This window comes from Paramormyrops kingsleyae, chromosome 14 (assembly GCF_048594095.1).
Source record: "Paramormyrops kingsleyae isolate MSU_618 chromosome 14, PKINGS_0.4, whole genome shotgun sequence".
Classification (NCBI taxonomy): Eukaryota; Metazoa; Chordata; class Actinopteri; order Osteoglossiformes; family Mormyridae; genus Paramormyrops; species Paramormyrops kingsleyae.
Genome location: NC_132810.1, coordinates 14,758,338 through 14,774,904, shown reverse-complemented (window position 1 = coordinate 14,774,904; position 16,567 = coordinate 14,758,338). Strand labels below are relative to the sequence as shown.

The following is a 16,567-nucleotide window of genomic DNA, read 5'->3' as shown; positions in this document are numbered from 1 at the left end:
GAAGCTGTGTTGCTTGGATGTGTGCATGTCCAGGTGAGGTGCCTTTTGTAGTGGACCATGGGGGGTTTTGATCCCCGCTAACGCGTAGCATATCCACACGGGGGCTGCTCGCCCGGCGTGCTGCTCCACTTCACACACAAGGCATGTTGCTGGCACTACAAATTCAGTGGCTGCTTAAGGACAGAGCTGGTTGCTGTATTTAAATTTCCTGTTCGTTTGTAAGGGGATGTCTTGCCCTAAAAGCCTAAGAAATGGCCTGCCAGTGAGCCATCAGGGAACGCATTAAGAAAATGATCCCTGATGTTAACCCGCAATAAACATGACCCACATGGAGCATGGTGTTTTAATTCTGTACTTGTGCTTCCTCTGGCTTATTATGCTTATAGGATTGTAACAATTTCTTTTTGTGGATACTGGTACTTATGCTGAACATTCCACAAAACATTTAATTTATCCACGGGAGTGGACAGCTTTGTATTTGGCGTTTTATTTTGCCGCCTATCCTTTAAAAATGTTCACAAGGCTTTTGTTTGTGTGAAAGCCAGAATTGACCAGCGGGTCCTTAAGGGAAGAGCTTCTGTCTTCTGTAGCAAACTGCTGCACACAGACAAGTCTGCAAACCTACAGGCCCGCCTTTGTCAAGCTAACGCCGTGGTTTACTTCCAGAGTTAAGGGGGGGGGGGGGCATTTCTTGTGGTTTAAGTCAGTCAGCTTTATGTGGGAATTTGTGTAGATAAAGGGCAACCAAATATTAAGCTGGTGAATAACTGAAACCAGGTTCCAATGAACACAAATTTGCATTAAGGAAGCAGCAGAGTAGCAGTCTGCGTGACGGGTGGTGTCCCTCATCTCACCATGCCGTCCTGACTCCTCACACTCGTTAGTTTAATGCAGGGGTGGCCAATCTTATCCGCAAAGGGCCAGTGTGTGTGCAGCTTTTTGGGATAACTTGTAGGTCAGTTGTTCAAACCCAGGTGCGAGGATTCTTTCAGCCAATCAGTCCTCTAATTAGTAATCCAATTAGGGAGTTGCAGCGAAAACCCGCATACACACCGGCCCTTTGCGGTACCCCTGGTTTAATGCATTAATACCCTCATGGCTTAATTGTGTTTGCGTAGTTTGTGTGGGAAGGTACTGAACTGCCAATTCTGGACTGTTTATAGGACAAAATGTAGCCAGCTGTGTAGAAGGAAATAAAGGTGTGATTTTTCTAACCAGTGTACCTTGGTCATTGACTGTTGTAACAGTACCACTATTCTCTTCTTGCCAGTAACTACTCATTTTGTTTTATTACAGATGTTTGACCTCTGAAATGCCGCTCAGAAAATACTTACTGTTTGACGTGTTTGTTGCCCATTGAGGTCATCCTTTGAGAATATGCAATTTTCATTCAGATCATCCCTATATATTTATTCACATGGGCTATAAATGTACTCTGCTGCCCCCTGGTGGCTGCTCGCTTGTTACTCTATCACTGGAGACCTTGCTGCGATTCCAGGTTGCTCCGAAATGTGCCGCTAGTAAATATAAGATGTTCGGATAGTTTGTGTGCGTGTGGTGTAAAATGGTTTTACTGGTACGTACTGGTTCTGATCCACTGGTTTCCAAGACCTGTCAAGTTTAATTTCGAATTTCACAATGTGTAATATAGAAATGTGTTTAAAACGTGAAGCACTTAAATAGACAGATGTACTTACTATGGATGCTCTTTATGAGTTTTAGTCGCTGACAGGATCTGTTCTTTTTATCTTTGTGCCCAAATTTCACTGCCTGCCCTAAATCCACCTCACGCCCCTTCACGTGCACACACCCCAGGATACACCCCACTGCCCCTTCACGTGCACACACCCCAGGATACACCCCACTGCCCCTTCACGTGCACACACCCCAGGATCCACCCCACTGCCCCTTCACGTGCACACACCCCAGGATCCACCCCACTGCCCCTTCACGTGCACACACCCCAGGATACACCCCACTGCCCCTTCACGTGCACACACCCCAGGATACACCCCACTGCCGCTTCACGTGCACACACCCCAGGATACACCCCACTGCCCCTTCACGTGCACACACCCCAGGATACACCCCACTGCCCCTTCACGTGCACACACCCCAGGATACACCCCACTGCCCCTTCACGTGCACACACCCCAGGATACACCCCACTGCCCCTTCACGTGCACACACCCCAGGATACACCCCACTGCCCCTTCACGTGCACACACCCCAGGATCCACCCCACTGCCGCTTCACGTGCACACACCCCAGGATCCACCCCACTGCCCCTTCACGTGCACACACCCCAGGATCCACCCCACTGCCCCTTCACGTGCACACACCCCAGGATCCACCCCACGCCCCTTCACGTGCACACACCCCAGGATACACCCCACGCCCCTTCACGTGCACACACCCCAGGATCCACCCCACTGCCCCTTCACGTGCACACACCCCAGGATCCACCTCACGCCCCTTCACGTGCACACACCCCAGGATCCACCCCACGCCCCTTCACGTGCACACACCCCAGGATCCACCCCACTGCCCCTTCACGTGCACACACCCCAGGATCCACCCCACTGCCCCTTCACGTGCACACACCCCAGGATCCACCCCACGCCCCTTCACGTGCACACACCCCAGGATCCACCCCACTGCCCCTTCACGTGCACACACCCCAGGATCCACCCCACGCCCCTTCACGTGCACACACCCCAGGATCCACCTCACTGCCCCTTCACGTGCACACACCCCAGGATCCACCCCACTGCCCCTTCACGTGCACACACCCCAGGATCCACCCCACGCCCCTTCACGTGCACACACCCCAGGATCCACCCCACGCCCCTTCACGTGCACACACCCCAGGATCCACCCCACGCCCCTTCACGTGCACACACCCCAGGATCCACCCCACTGCCCCTTCACGTGCACACACCCCAGGATCCAGCCCACGCCGCTTCACGTGCACACACCCCAGGATCCACCCCACGCCCCTTCACGTGCACACACCCCAGGATCCACCCCACGCCCCTTCACGTGCACACACCCCAGGATCCACCCCACGCCTCTTCAAGTGCACACACCCCAGGATACACCACAAGCCCCTTCACGTGCACACACCCCAGGATCCACCCCACTGCCGCGTCACGTGCACACACCCCAGGATCCACCCCACGCCCCTTCACGTGCACACACCCCAGGATCCACCCCACTGCCGCGTCACGTGCACACACCCCAGGATCCACCCCACGCCCCTTCACGTGCACACACCCCAGGATCCAGCCCACGCCCCTTCACGTGCACACACCCCAGGATCCACCCCACGCCCCTTCACGTGCACACACCCCAGGATCCACCCCACTGCCCCTTCACGTGCACACACCCCAGGATCCACCCCACTGCCCCTTCACGTGCACACACCCCAGGATCCACCCCACTGCCCCTTCACGTGCACACACCCCAGGATCCACCCCACTGCCCCTTCACGTGCACACACCCCAGGATCCACCCCACTGCCGCTTCACGTGCACACACCCCAAGATCCACCCCCCTTCACGTGCACACACCCCAGGATCCACCCCACGCCCCTTCACGTGCACAGACCCCAGGATCCACCCCACGCCCCTTCACGTGCACACACCCCAGGATCCACCCCACTGCCCCTTCACGTGCACACACCCCACGATCCACCCCAAGCCCCTTCACGTGCACACACCCCAGGTCATTGCTGAGTTTATACTAGCAGTAGCTGAATATATTTCTCTATTTTATTCTTCTCTATTTTTTAACACTTGAAATATTTTTCAGAAGTTGGCTGCAGTATGGGCCTTATGTGCAGTGCATTGTTGTTTTTATAAGTTGTTTTATTATTCATTTTAAAATTTTCTTTTGTGATATCTTGTTTTCAAATAATTAGTAAATAATAATAAATCTCATTTGCACTAAAACCGTCTTGCAGAAAACTTTGTTTTATACTATTTGATACACTATTGTTTTATTGTGCCAATAAAATTTTTATAATATTAAGTGTTGCATGAATTGCAATCAAGACAAGCCAATTTTATTTACATTTCAATACATTTCATGCTGAGGCTAAATTCAAAGTAAAGTCACGGACAAAGCCGAGGGATACGGCGTGGCCTTGAATAATGTATACAATGCAAATTATTTGACATCAATTCCAGCAAAACGAATAATTTAGTGTTACTAAATCTAGTCCACGTGCAAAATTATGCTGGTGGGATGTTTAGATAAGACTGTATCAGATTCAGACTAAATCATTATCCTAGACATTTTGCGGATAAACCTAGTAAGCCCCGCCTCCTAAGAAAAAAAGGAAAAAGAACGACGATTAGCCATAAGTCGTTATTCCTATGGCTACAATAAAGTCAGTCATTATAATGCAAAGTTTTTGTAAAACTTTAGGTTTTATTGACCTGTGATTGCATATCAGAATAGCCAACGAAGCCCCAAGATCAAGACCAATGCAGTCAGATTTCAAAGGTAGATCACAAAGATGCCAACTTCCAGGCATCTGGCGTGGCGTAACAAATCCTACGGCAAAGCGTTGGGGTACTTTGAAAAATCTACAAACTATTAAAACAAGGTATTAAAGCTGTTACATACATGTAATTTTAAAAATCTCACTCCACGAAACTGACCAAAGTTGGCAGCCCTGGTTCAGTTATGACAATGCTGTCATTAACGATTATTTTCTAAAGGGGAAATCCTTCCCTGGCTGCTGGGTAGGAACCACAGTCATTAAGGTCTCGGCGTGCAGGGGCGCGGACGACATTCTGTGCCGCACGCGCATTTTGAGTGAAATCGGGGATGCACCGCGGAGAATGAGTTGTCATTATTAGCGGCTTCACAAATTTATGTCTATGTCAGAAATTGCAGCGCAATTCATATATTTACCTAGGGAAGAGGCGACTGTAAATATCCCCGCGTTCAATTTTTTGATGCCGATTGCTTTTTACTGACATTGAAAGCGTGAAGATTATAGGGACCTGGTAACAAAAAATAGGGAAGGAAAATGCTGCTAACGTTGTATGAACTTTCCGTCGAAAATAAGATTTTTTACGCCGTGCTTCTCTTCTCATGGACGGTGTACCTTTGGGAGGCCTATCTTGCCTCCAGGCAGGTGAGTAAAAATGCAAGCGATTGCAGTCCGCTCCGCTAAGCTCAAAGAAACGGGCTTTTAAAGGGATCAAACATTCTTTAAATGGAATACCTTTCACTACATAGCCGTCTTTTTTTAAACCCATGCACATTATGGTTCATAATTTGTTGATATATATTTCCTTCTGTTTAACCAAAGCGGAAGATTTATAAGTCCACCATTCATGTCCCGGTTGAATTGGGCAAAATCATGGACAAGGAGACCTTCGAGAAGTCGCGCCTGTACCAGCTGGACAAGAGCAACTTCAGCTTCTGGTCAGGGTTGTATTCAGAGGCCGAGGGGACGGTGAGTTGTTTCTTTTTTGTTTTTTTGACGATGGTGTCTGGACATCGACCTGGGTCCCAAGAACCAGCTGGATAGTGAGGCCATACAACATGGGCTGAAAGTGTTCCTTGTCTTGACTGTTCTGTCTCCCCAGCTCATCTTGCTCCTTGGGGGGATCCCTTTTCTCTGGGGGGTCTCTGGTACGATCACTGCCCGGTTCGGCCTTGGCACTGATTATGAGGTGGGTGTCATAATGGCGCTTGGCATATTAAACTGTGCTGTAGGGATCTGATAAGCATTTGGCAGTCTTGGTTGTGAGGTCACGCTGGTTTTAGGTCTTGACGCCTATTTTCTTGTAGATCTCCCAGTCCTTGGTTTTCCTGATGCTAGCCACACTCTTCAGTGCGCTCACTGGCCTGCCTTGGAGTGTCTATAACACCTTCGTCATTGAGGAGAAGCACGGCTTCAACCAGCAGGTGAGCCGACAGCCTCTGGTGGGGGCCCAGGCCAGCTGGATGACCTCTGCCCTCCCCCGGGGCCCCGAACAGGAGCTGACAAAGTCCTGGGAATGATGGAGATGGTCACCTTGTTGTTGAGTCACACTTCCTGACTTGCCTGCAGGTAACCTTGCCCAGACGGCTCCCTTTTCTCATAATCTCTCTTTTTAGACACTAGGCTTCTTTCTGAAGGACGCGGTTAAGAAGTTTCTGGTGACTCAGTGCATCCTCCTCCCCGTCACCTCGCTCCTCCTCTACATCATCAAGATCGGTGGCGACTATTTTTTCATCTACGCCTGGCTCTTCACACTCGTCGTCACTCTGGTGAGTTGCTGTCTTCCCTCACATAGCAGTGACCTTGCTTTCCTGGGAGCAGAAGCTGGCGGAGTTAATAAAGCCCCTTTGAAACATGCAGTGCCACCATAAACTTCTAGACATTACACAGAGCTGTATGTGTGAATGCCAATGTCTGAATCAGTCGTACTCCGACTGATTACTCTGACTTCTTACCTTTATTTTTATTTCTTTCTATTTTTACACAGCCACATAAGGGTGACACAGAGATGCATTTCACTGCATGTTGTATGTATGTGACAAATAAATCTCTTGACTTGACTTGTACTAGACACCTGCTGACTCCTTAGTACAAAGTCCGGGTAATTTCTGTGACCCCCATGTGTGATTGGAGCAGGGAATTGTTCAGAGAATTCACCGTGAGCAAGTGTTGATGGTGTTTCTATCAAGCGTGTGGTACAGAAATGGAATACAGACAAACCTTACACATACAAACCTTCTCAAGCTGCTGCTGGACACAGATTCAAAACGCTGCAGATTTCATTCTCTGGTGGGATCTGTGTATGTGTAGTGTAACTGCTTTTAGTCTTTTCTGCTTGCCTGTGTTTTGCTCTGCATTCTTTCGGTGATATTGCAGATATGTCCAAACACATGTAGAATTGATGTTTCCGATGTACGATAAATAAAACATGGAGATTTCTGCCGTGTCTCCCTCATGCTCCACCCAAGTGCCGCCCCTTGTCTAAACCAACTGGAGTATTTCTAGTAGGCATGAACACGTCAGACAACGTCTCCGGTTGAGTACCACGTGTGAAAGGAATTCACCAGACACCGTCCGGAGTTCATGTATGAGAACGATGTAAGACACCCAGTTGCCCCACTTTTCCCACTTCTCCACTGGGCAGGTTCTGGTCACGATCTACGCTGATTACATCGCCCCACTGTTTGATAAGTTTACGCCTCTGCCGGACGGAGAGCTGAGGAAGGAGATCGAGAGCCTGGCCCAGTCCATCAGCTTTCCCCTCACCAAGGTCTACGTGGTGGAAGGTAAGGGGATGTGTGCTGCCTCTGACCAGACTGACACGGCCAAGAGATGTGTGCTGCCTCTGGCCAGACTGTGACACGGCCGGGAGATGTGTGCTGCCTCTGGCGAGACTGTGACACGGCCGGGAGGATGGCGTTTTTGAGATGCCTTTTTCCTCTGCTCTCACCTCAGGGTCAAAGCGCTCGTCACACAGCAATGCCTATTTCTACGGGTTCTTCAAGAATAAGCGCATCGTGTTGTTCGATACCCTGCTGGAGGATTACTCCCCGCTGAACAAGGGCCCCGAGGTGGAGCCCCAGCAGGGGGCAGGGGACGAGGGGGACGAGCAGAGCAAGCCAAAGGCCAAGGTGCGCACCTCCACGCATCTGACAGAATGTGATGTGCGTGATGTGCAAGTCATACCCCTGACCTCTAACCTCTAAACTTTGCAGAATAAGAGGCAGGGCTGCAACAACCCAGAGGTCCTGGCTGTGCTGGGACATGAGCTTGGCCACTGGAAACTGGGACACATGGTCAAGAACATCCTGATAAGCCAGGTGCGTGCCTGTGCGTCTCACATCTGAGTGTGACATGGCCATCCAGCTGCTACCCCCCTCCATCTCCTCCTCCATTTCCCCTCTTACAGATGAACTCCTTCCTGTGCTTCTTCCTCTTTGCTGTCCTGATTGGCCGGAAGGAGCTCTTCATGGCCTTCGGTTTCCATGACAGCCAGCCCACTCTGATTGGTCTGATGATAATATTCCAGTTCATCTTTTCGCCCTACAATGAGGTAATGCCTTAATCGGTATTTTCCCCCCAAGGTCTCTGAACCTAGGAGGACCTATTTTTGATACGTGCTCTTTGATACGCAGTGTGTTAAGCAATGTGTGTGTGTGTTTCTAAACATGCTTCACTATGCTCCTCTTCCCCTTGGCAGCTGCTGTCTTTCTGTCTGACGGTGCTGAGCCGCAGGTTCGAGTTCCAAGCCGACGCCTTCGCCCGTGCCATGGGCCAGGCCTCGGAGCTCTACTCCGCCCTCATCAAGCTGAACAAGGATAACCTGGGCTTCCCCGTGTCCGACTGGCTCTTCTCCATGTGGCACTACTCCCACCCTCCTCTGCTGGAGCGCCTGAGGGCTCTGCGGGGCCCCAAGCAGGACTGACGCTGCCCGCGGAGGGAGGCGGCCCCCCTGCCTAGCTACCCCAAAGGAGCAGCCTTTCCTCCAAAGACCCTCTGATACTCCAGCCTCTCCTACCCCACCCCCTCTCCCGCCTCTCTTCCTCCTTCATTTCTCCTCCATCTTGATTTTGCTTTTGTTAGCTCACCTGAATGTCAGCATCAAACGAAGGCGTTTGCTGTAGGAGAGCCAGGCTGCGGCTGCTGCTGTGGTCTGTCAAAATGGTTTGGCTGAGATGCTCCCCATATACGCTTTACTTTTTTAATCCCTTGTGTCTATTAGACAGACTATTAATATGTAACAGGCTGTCTGCTGTCAGACCAGGAGCCTCTGCCCTCTTTGATGCTTGTCTCGTTGCCCACCGTGTGTCTTATCCACTGAGTGATGTTACCGTCAGTCTTATGTCAGACCTTTCTGTGGTTTCGTCAGATCAGTTTGGGGAAAGTTGACATTGCAGCATTTTTAAAATCCCATTATGACTGTACTATGGACGATTAGCAAAGTTTGTCTGTTCCAGAATACTATGAAGTGGAGGCGTTTGTCAGTTTTTAAACAAGGATTATGGAAATATTTTTATTATTTTTAATATTTTTGATTTCACCTGATTTGAACAAAATCGCCTGAAGTCTTTTTGTTTGGTTAGTAGGAAGGGAGGGTCTGACCATAAATTGTAAATAATTGTTCAAAAAAGAAACCTCGAATGAAAAGTCGAGTATGTTAACATTAGCTAGGAATCTTAAGTTTTGCCTCGTATGATTTTGATTCTTTATGTTCGTGCCTGCGTGTCTGCACGGAGCTGACGGAGATTTGGGTAGAGGCCGTGTGGGCGTGGTGGCATATGTGGCCGGCTGGGCGGAGCCAAATGGGGCGTGGTGGGTGCGGCCGGCTGGGCAGGGCTTCCCTATCCTCGCTGAGGTCCATTTCCTCACGCTGCGTAAATGCGAGGCACCCTCGTTATTTCAAGTGTTTTGAGTTGAATCTGAGTGATGTACTTTCATTGGGAAAAATGTGAATAAAACTTTCACAACAGCCTTGCCGCCTGCGACCGTATTTTTCTGTGCAGACGTTTCAGAAGTTGAACTATCTCGATATGCGGCTTACGCATAACACGTTGCAATTACACTTTGTGTAACAAGCAATACTTGTAGGCAACATTTTTAAACACTAGTAGTCCATCTGCATGTTAATTTAAGTGAATGAAATAATTTTAATTTTAGTCTTAATTTTAGACAGTCACAAAGACTACGTTTTTTTTAAATACATAACTGCATGTTTCAAATACTTTGTCGGGTTATCTTGGCCTTAGATGAAATCATTCCGCTACTTTTCAATTGTATGAAAAATATATCAGGCAATGTACTAAATATACATTTCAAATTTTCAATTTTTAAATGGTAGTGGGATGCTGTAACGAGTGTTTTGGACACCACAGACATTTGGATAAGTCAGGTTGATCACTGTATCTTACGTCATATAACAGCGCAGTATACTATGGCATGCAAGCGTGTAAAGCAGCGGTGGCCAGTCTTATCCGCAAAGGGCCGGGGTCTGTGCAGGTTTTTGGGGTAACCTTTAGGTCAGCTGTTCAAACCCAGGTGTGAGGACTCCTCAGCCAATCAGTCCTTTAACTAGTAATATGATTAGGGAGCTGCAGCGAAAACACGCACACACAGCGGCCCTTTGCGGATAAGATTTGCCACCTCTTATGTAAAGATCACGAAGGCATTGGGGCAGCTTCGTCGCATATCAAACACGCACCCACTGATGAAGGGACACTTTCTGACTAGCCGACCGAACCATTACGCTGAAACTACAGTGACCAGTATTTTTGTCTTTATATTTTATGCAATATTTTCAACGAAATCAAAGAATATGCATTTTTTCCACGAATAGATGTCCGTAGTTTCGATTGGTTTAGTGAAATGGGTTTTTCTAGGTTGTTGAAAGGTTTCGTAGCACCCCTGTGTTAGTATTTGGTGGGCCCTCTTCCATCCGTTATAGCGGACAAGGACACCAGCCCTTCCTTGATAGTAGAGAGCGGCTCCACAATCAGTCGCAATGTCACGACTGTTAAGATCCAATTTGAGGGGTTTACTGACCATGCAGATCCGGATGTCATCCGACCAGGTAAAACAGTAACCTGTGCTCATCCGTGGACCCTGCATATGTATAGACGTATATGTATTTGTACTGGGACGTCGGGTTGAACGTAAGTGTACTGGATGTGTATGTGGGAGATGGAGGCCTTGGGCTCATTTTCATTCACTATGCTAATAGATGAAGGCCAATTTAAATGTTGTCTAAGTGCTGTTTGTTAGCTATCCTTGGATCAAAGAAACCCGCTACGTGGTATATTTCCATTTTTGTTTAGCGTGTGGAAAGAGAACCACAGGCGTATCCGACCGGCTTTGAAGTTTGAAATGAATCGCGGCTAGATAATGCATATGACGGAAAATAGTTTTAAATGATTAATTTCTCTATTCATACCCGGTAAACAGTTGGCTAAATCGTAGTAGGACTTAACTGATTTATTTTAATGATAATCATCTTGCACTGACTAGCAAAATGGCTTGTTCTGTTTTGTAACTTGAATGTACATTTGAAGATATAACCGATAGGGGAAAAGCTGAGTTATTCTTTTCCCAGTTCCGGACAGTCCTGTTTGGAAAAACCTAACCAGGTCGCTTCACTCTTAAGTGACGAACTAAAAGCTTAAAAATGCCTGAGTTATTTTCAGAAGGTTATCCTGATACTAGGATCCACACATTGCAGTTCCCAGTGTTTATACCGGATTTGTCTTTTGTGTGCTTTAAAGCCTTGTGTAGGATATGAGTCGCATTAATTTTGTCCACAGTGGATTTTGGCGAAGTGCTTGCATATTTGTTAGTGTTGCAAAGTGCCAGCTGTTTCCTGAGTCCTTTTAAATGTGTTGTCCTGAACTATGCTGTGTTACATTGTGATGGTGTATGACTTCCCTCCCCATCTGTGGTTTAGCTGGGTGAGCTGGGCAAAGGAGCAGGTAAGGGTGGAGGTGCTGGAGGCGCTGTGCGAGAGGCTGGAGGAGCTTTTGGCAAAAAGCAGGCAGCTGAAGAAGAACTCTACTTCAAGTGAGTTATGGGACCGTGTATGAAACCCAACATCACTGTCTGTGATGAAGGGGAAAAACTCAGCCATTTCACTAATTAGGTTGCATCTAATTTGCGATATCAGAGCCCCCTTTATATCCATCGGTAAATTGTATGTCTGGATAACTTGAAATGGGAACATCATGATTATAGCAGAACTGCGGCACGTGTAGGACTCACCTTCAGCTTTGTGCTCGCAGGCGTAAGGAACAGGAGCAGTTGGCTGCACTTCGACAGCACCACCAAGAGGAGATCGAGCACCACAAGAAGGAGATTGAGCGGCTGCAGCGCGAAATTGACCGGCACAAGGGCAAGATCAGGAAGCTGAAGCACGATGACTGACGGTCTCGCTGCCGTGGTGCTCTGCCAATGTACTTGAGTGCCTCCGGGGCCAATGAGACGACACTCCATGTCCCCCTGCCAGGCTCCCTCCTCTGACAGGATGCTTCGCCTTTGTGTTCCACTGCATGTGTGCACACTTTATGATTATGTGCTTGAGTTCATTAAAAGAAATTTTCTTCTATTAAAGTGTCTTGGCTGTGGTCATCTTAATATGGCAAATTGCAGGATTTGTTTTACACAAAATTAACCTGATGTATAATATAATGAGGAATGAGAATCAAGATTCAGCGTAGGTCCAGTTGGGTACCACCTACTAAGAGACGCAGGCTGGACGTGGCCAAGATCAGGCTGTTTTTAATGAGTTTGCACACAGTTTGTGTGAGGAACCTGCAGACTTGGGTTCAACTGCTGATTCTAAGGTGATGTGGGAGACCGTCTGTGACAAGACCCTGAAGATTGCAGAGTGCTGTGTTGCTGTTGCTGGTGTTCCCAGAAGATGTTTTTTCTTGCTAGGCACCCTGGATTTTGAGAGGAGTCGTAGCACACGACTTGATGGCAACTCTGGTCTGTACTGGGAACTGAGAAGGAAGGCTGCGAGGGCTCTGAGGGCAGATGAGGTGTTTTGTTAGAGGGATCCGGGAGCAAGTGACGGACGATCTATGGTCTAGCGACCCACGTCCTGCTTACAGAGGAATCGAAGCATTATGCACATACGAATCTGTTCTTCAGTTGCAGTCAGGGTGGGTGGAGGTCTTAGATGACACTGCAGTTGTGACCTGCTGGGCCGGCTACTTTGAGAAGCGGCTTCAAGCTGGTCCTCAGGCTATGATGTCACCTGAGGGTGATCTGGCTCACAGGACCGTCATTGCCGAGAATCCGAGCAGCTGTACCAGGCCAAGGGGGCACCCATGTAACACCTAGCTGTGGCAGATATATGGCCATTTCCAGGGGGGTGGGACGGCAGTGTGTGTCTTGTTGCGTATGGGGACACTAACTGGAATCCCAAGGTGTTTCGTTATGTGATGGGTGCTGCAGCGTGCTGTACCAGTGATGCTCCCCGACCAGAATGAAAATGGGAAATCAATAAGCCAAATGCATGTTTCAGCTTTCTGAAAACTAGTATTTCATGAGATTTCCCCAAATTGCCCCAAGAACTATGTCCTTGATGTTCAGGGAATAGATTAACTAACTAGACATTTAAAAATCAATTTATCTGTATGACTCTTTTCTACATTTGAAGCAATGGCCTTCTGAAATTCAGAATTCAGAATCACAATTCTGAATTTCAGAAATTCCATAATTAGTTTCAAATGTTGTCACATATATGTGTAGTGAAATATTTCTTCCACCTGCTTCATGGATTGTACGTAAAGGCGAAACACGTAATATAAAGAATAACAGTATATACCAGGGTTCTTCAACTCTGGACCTCGATTCCAAATCCAGGCCGTGTTTTCAGTTCTCCCAGGTAGTTGTTTAATAATTACTGATTCTGATTGGTCAGAGGCTTCACACCTGACTGACAGGTAAAGGAAGGCTGGAAAACCAGCAGGGCTCGGACCTCGAGGACCGTGAGTTGAAGAACCCTGGTATATACGATCCGCAAAGAAAATGGCTAATTAAAAATCCAATGACCCCGACGTGATTTGAACACGCAACCTTCTGATCTGGAGTCAGACGCGCTACCGTTGCGCCACGAGGCCCGCGGCGATTAGGCCGTTTTCTTCTTAATTTGTAGTTTAAAAAATTGACGTAAACTAGGAACGTAATACGTATGACAGTATCGTCACGTGGGATCCATCTAAGCTCCACCCCTCCCCTGATTTCTACACCCAGCAGCCCCGTTCTTCTTTCTTTTTCCTCATCATGGCGGACCGCTTCAATAAGGTGTGTAATGGTGTCACAGTAAACGGAACGAAATGTGAATTAAATTCGAAATAGTCGAGTGTTTATGGCGATTTCATGATCGCACCATTTTTCTTCCACGATATTTGAAAACTTGGTGCATTACGTGACATATGTTAGTAAATATTTCACTGGTCTGACAGTGGTAGCGCTGAACTGTGTTAGCTAAGGTAACCACGTTGTTTGACTGATGACACGCTAACCGGTCCAGCGTCTTTAGACGGAAATATTTCTTATCCTAAGCAGTTATGTGTTTCGTGTCAGTATTTTGGATTTCGTTCGTACATTTTGGACTTATGCGGATCCAGGATTTCTGTGCTTTATTTCGCTGGGCCGCGCTGGCTGACTTACTCTAGCGTTGCTCTGCCGCAGTATGTCGGCCTTTTTAGTTTTTTCACGATTAGCTGTAATTATTCTGTTTTATTTTACAGCCACACATTCATAGTCAGGGGTGCATATATGCTGTCGATGTTTTCAGATGTGACTGGCTGAATATGTTTGACCTTTTACGTGTGTTTAGCGCATAGAGGTATTTTTGGCTGCATGTATACGCGATTTCCATCAAATTTGCTAATCGTCGGTGATGTTTGAATACAGCCTATAGTTCGAGTTTCAACGACTATGAGAAGGCTTTTCATGCACTACCATCTGAGACGAGTGGCACCACGATAAAGAGCCGGCTCTCTGGTGCGCAGGCTCCGCATTAACTGTCTGTCTCGTTTTAAATCCCCAGGTTCTGCTGCTTGATGGCAGGGGCCATCTCCTTGGTCGTCTTGCCGCTATTGTGGCGAAGCAGCTTCTGCTTGGTAAGAAACTTATTCCAGGACGTATGGTGTGAGTAAGGTACTCAATTTGGTAACTGGGTAAATCAGGAGTAATTTCCTGCCTCGGAAAGTGTTAACTAGCCGTTTTATATTAAATCCATCGCAGTAGCTTAAACGAATGATTGTGTGCAATATTATTGCAGAGGCCTATATATGAACTAATGATAAATGAATCCTGATTTACCTCTGAGGTTGTTTTAAACCTAAAAAACATTGCTGTATTGGCTCGTCGTTGATGATGCATAACCTACATTGTTTGAGTTTAACTACCATGAGAAAACTCTCATGCACTACCATCTGAGACAGCCAAGGGTACTCAGAATGATGCCCGTGATCACACACCTCTGCTATTCTAATGGTCGTTCTTGTTACAGGCCAGAAAGTCGTGGTGGTGAGGTGTGAAGGGATCAACATTTCTGGAAACTTCTACCGCAATAAGTGTGAGTGTATTCTGATGTTCAGAATAGGGTTCTTTGTTTACCTTATGCCACCTTGTGCCTGCTGGTATGAGCAGCAGGAATTGTGACAAAGCGAGCTGAGTGGCCTCTGTAAATTTAGTGATACCACAAGTGTGATGAATGCTGGAAATTGTTGCCCAGCTCTGGAGACCGCCAGCTAAACTTTATGCTGTATGATTACTTGAATTTGATGTATGGAAGGTGATATAAAAAAGTAGACGGAATGAAACTCCTGTTGCTGGTTAGCAGGGCCGTAATGTTGCCATTTGCTTTTGGATAGTGAAGTACCTGGCTTTCCTTCGGAAGCGGATGAACACCAACCCTTCACGTGGACCGTATCACTTCAGAGCACCCAGCAGGATTTTCTGGAGGACAGTGAGAGGTGTGTGAGGGGCTTCGTCTGGTGCTCTTTCATTGGTCTGTCCCATACTATGATGAACGCTTTATCCCAAACCTGAATTTTTTTGATGAAACAAAATTACGGATCTGACTACTGAGTTGGGCAGTCTGCAAAATACTGTTTAAAAAAAAAAAAACTCAGTGTTGGCTGTAATTGGAGCTGACCAGTCTTCCACCTCACCAATTAGGTATGCTTCCCCACAAAACCAAGAGGGGACAGGCTGCCCTTGAGCGGCTGAAGGTGTTTGATGGCATCCCTCCTCCCTATGACAAGGTGAGTGGCTCCGGCTGTTTAATACTCCAGTCTGCTTTTTGAGTGCTGTCAATGATGCCTTTTTTTACCTACATTGTTCGATTCTTCAACATGAGAACATTTTACATATCTGAGTGGCACCCGTCACTTCTTCGCCACAAATGGTGTCTTGTCCGTCGCTCACCTGTTGGTTGCACTCTACAGAAAAAGCGCATGGTGGTGCCTGCTGCTTTGAAGATTGTTCGCCTGAAGCCATCTCGCAAGGTATGTTCCGGAAAAAATAAAATAATCCATTTTCCTGCGCATATTGGTTATGTTACAATTAGGATGGAACCTGTTGACAAAGTAAGCACTGTGAATTCCCCCCTCATTGCTGGGTGATATACTATTCTTACCAACTGTGTTTCTGTCTCGCTTGCCTCAGTTTGCCCTGCTTGGCCGCCTGGCTCACGAGGTTGGCTGGAAATACCAGGCCATCACAGCCACCCTGGAGGAGAAGCGGAAGGAGAAATCCAAGATGCGCTTTAGGAAGAAGAAGGCTGAGCGGAAGCTACAGAAGGTGGCAGAGAAAAACGTGGAGAGCAAAATTGCAAAATACACTGATGTTCTGAAACAATATGGCATCCTTGTATGAGCTGGCTTTGACTCATCAAAATAAATGTTTATAGAAATTATTCGAATCATTTTTCCTTATTGCATGTGTGAGTGGAGGGCCTTAAAATTTGGCCAGTTTGCTTGTGCATGTATGAGGAGGATTGTATTAGCATGTCTGTTCTCAAGTGGACGGACAGATTTAATATCTACATCTGTTTACGAT

General features: G+C 47.5%; 3 protein-coding genes and 4 non-coding genes across 7 annotated transcripts; 6 read left to right on the top strand and 1 right to left on the bottom strand.

The window, feature by feature from the left end:
• Positions 1-4,765: 4,765 nt before the first annotated feature.
• zmpste24 (zinc metallopeptidase, STE24 homolog) lies at positions 4,766-9,475 on the top strand. Its single transcript, XM_023834626.2, has 10 exons — positions 4,766-5,149; positions 5,327-5,473; positions 5,607-5,693; positions 5,812-5,928; positions 6,121-6,273; positions 7,149-7,290; positions 7,460-7,635; positions 7,720-7,824; positions 7,914-8,057; positions 8,205-9,475. The coding sequence occupies exons 1-10, from the start codon at positions 5,042-5,044 to the stop codon at positions 8,427-8,429; spliced, it is 1,404 nt and encodes a 467-aa protein (XP_023690394.1). The 5' UTR covers positions 4,766-5,041; the 3' UTR covers positions 8,430-9,475.
• Positions 9,476-10,210: 735 nt separating this feature from the next.
• atp5if1b (ATP synthase inhibitory factor subunit 1b) lies at positions 10,211-12,097 on the top strand. Its single transcript, XM_023834634.2, has 3 exons — positions 10,211-10,571; positions 11,439-11,551; positions 11,770-12,097. Exons 1-3 carry the CDS (start codon positions 10,503-10,505, stop codon positions 11,909-11,911), a joined length of 324 nt encoding a protein of 107 aa, XP_023690402.1. The 5' UTR covers positions 10,211-10,502; the 3' UTR covers positions 11,912-12,097.
• A 1,445-nt stretch (positions 12,098-13,542) lies between these two features.
• On the bottom strand, positions 13,543-13,614 carry trnaw-cca (transfer RNA tryptophan (anticodon CCA)). The gene has a single exon. It is a non-coding gene; the product is annotated as a tRNA-Trp (tRNA).
• Positions 13,615-13,684: 70 nt separating this feature from the next.
• Positions 13,685-16,424, top strand: rpl13a (ribosomal protein L13a). The gene is made up of 7 exons (XM_023834633.2): positions 13,685-13,798; positions 14,550-14,622; positions 15,015-15,080; positions 15,379-15,480; positions 15,686-15,771; positions 15,955-16,014; positions 16,175-16,424. The coding sequence occupies exons 1-7, from the start codon at positions 13,778-13,780 to the stop codon at positions 16,382-16,384; spliced, it is 618 nt and encodes a 205-aa protein (XP_023690401.1). The 5' UTR covers positions 13,685-13,777; the 3' UTR covers positions 16,385-16,424.
• On the top strand, positions 14,390-14,474 carry LOC111855578 (small nucleolar RNA Z195/SNORD33/SNORD32 family). Its single transcript, XR_002840924.2, has one exon. It is a non-coding gene; the product is annotated as a small nucleolar RNA Z195/SNORD33/SNORD32 family (small nucleolar RNA).
• LOC111855577 (small nucleolar RNA Z195/SNORD33/SNORD32 family) lies at positions 14,865-14,947 on the top strand. The gene has a single exon (XR_002840923.1). It is a non-coding gene; the product is annotated as a small nucleolar RNA Z195/SNORD33/SNORD32 family (small nucleolar RNA).
• Positions 15,525-15,598, top strand: LOC111855579 (small nucleolar RNA SNORD50). The gene has a single exon (XR_002840925.2). It is a non-coding gene; the product is annotated as a small nucleolar RNA SNORD50 (small nucleolar RNA).
• Positions 16,425-16,567: the final 143 nt, after the last annotated feature.

Excerpts from the sequence above, each read along its gene's own strand:
- zmpste24 (XM_023834626.2), top strand. The coding sequence starts at position 5,042 with ATGCTGCTAACGTTGTATGAACTTTCCGTCGAAAATAAGATTTTTTAC. Across the intron at positions 5,694-5,811 it reads GCCTTGGCACTGATTATGAG|ATCTCCCAGTCCTTGGTTTT; the intron begins GTGGGTGTCATA and ends ATTTTCTTGTAG. Across the intron at positions 7,825-7,913 it reads AGAACATCCTGATAAGCCAG|ATGAACTCCTTCCTGTGCTT; the intron begins GTGCGTGCCTGT and ends CCCCTCTTACAG.
- atp5if1b (XM_023834634.2), top strand. The coding sequence starts at position 10,503 with ATGTCACGACTGTTAAGATCCAATTTGAGGGGTTTACTGACCATGCAG. Across the intron at positions 10,572-11,438 it reads TCCGGATGTCATCCGACCAG|CTGGGTGAGCTGGGCAAAGG; the intron begins GTAAAACAGTAA and ends TCTGTGGTTTAG. Across the intron at positions 11,552-11,769 it reads GAAGAAGAACTCTACTTCAA|GCGTAAGGAACAGGAGCAGT; the intron begins GTGAGTTATGGG and ends TTGTGCTCGCAG.
- rpl13a (XM_023834633.2), top strand. The coding sequence starts at position 13,778 with ATGGCGGACCGCTTCAATAAG. Across the intron at positions 15,081-15,378 it reads AAACTTCTACCGCAATAAGT|TGAAGTACCTGGCTTTCCTT; the intron begins GTGAGTGTATTC and ends GCTTTTGGATAG. Across the intron at positions 15,772-15,954 it reads TCCCTCCTCCCTATGACAAG|AAAAAGCGCATGGTGGTGCC; the intron begins GTGAGTGGCTCC and ends TGCACTCTACAG.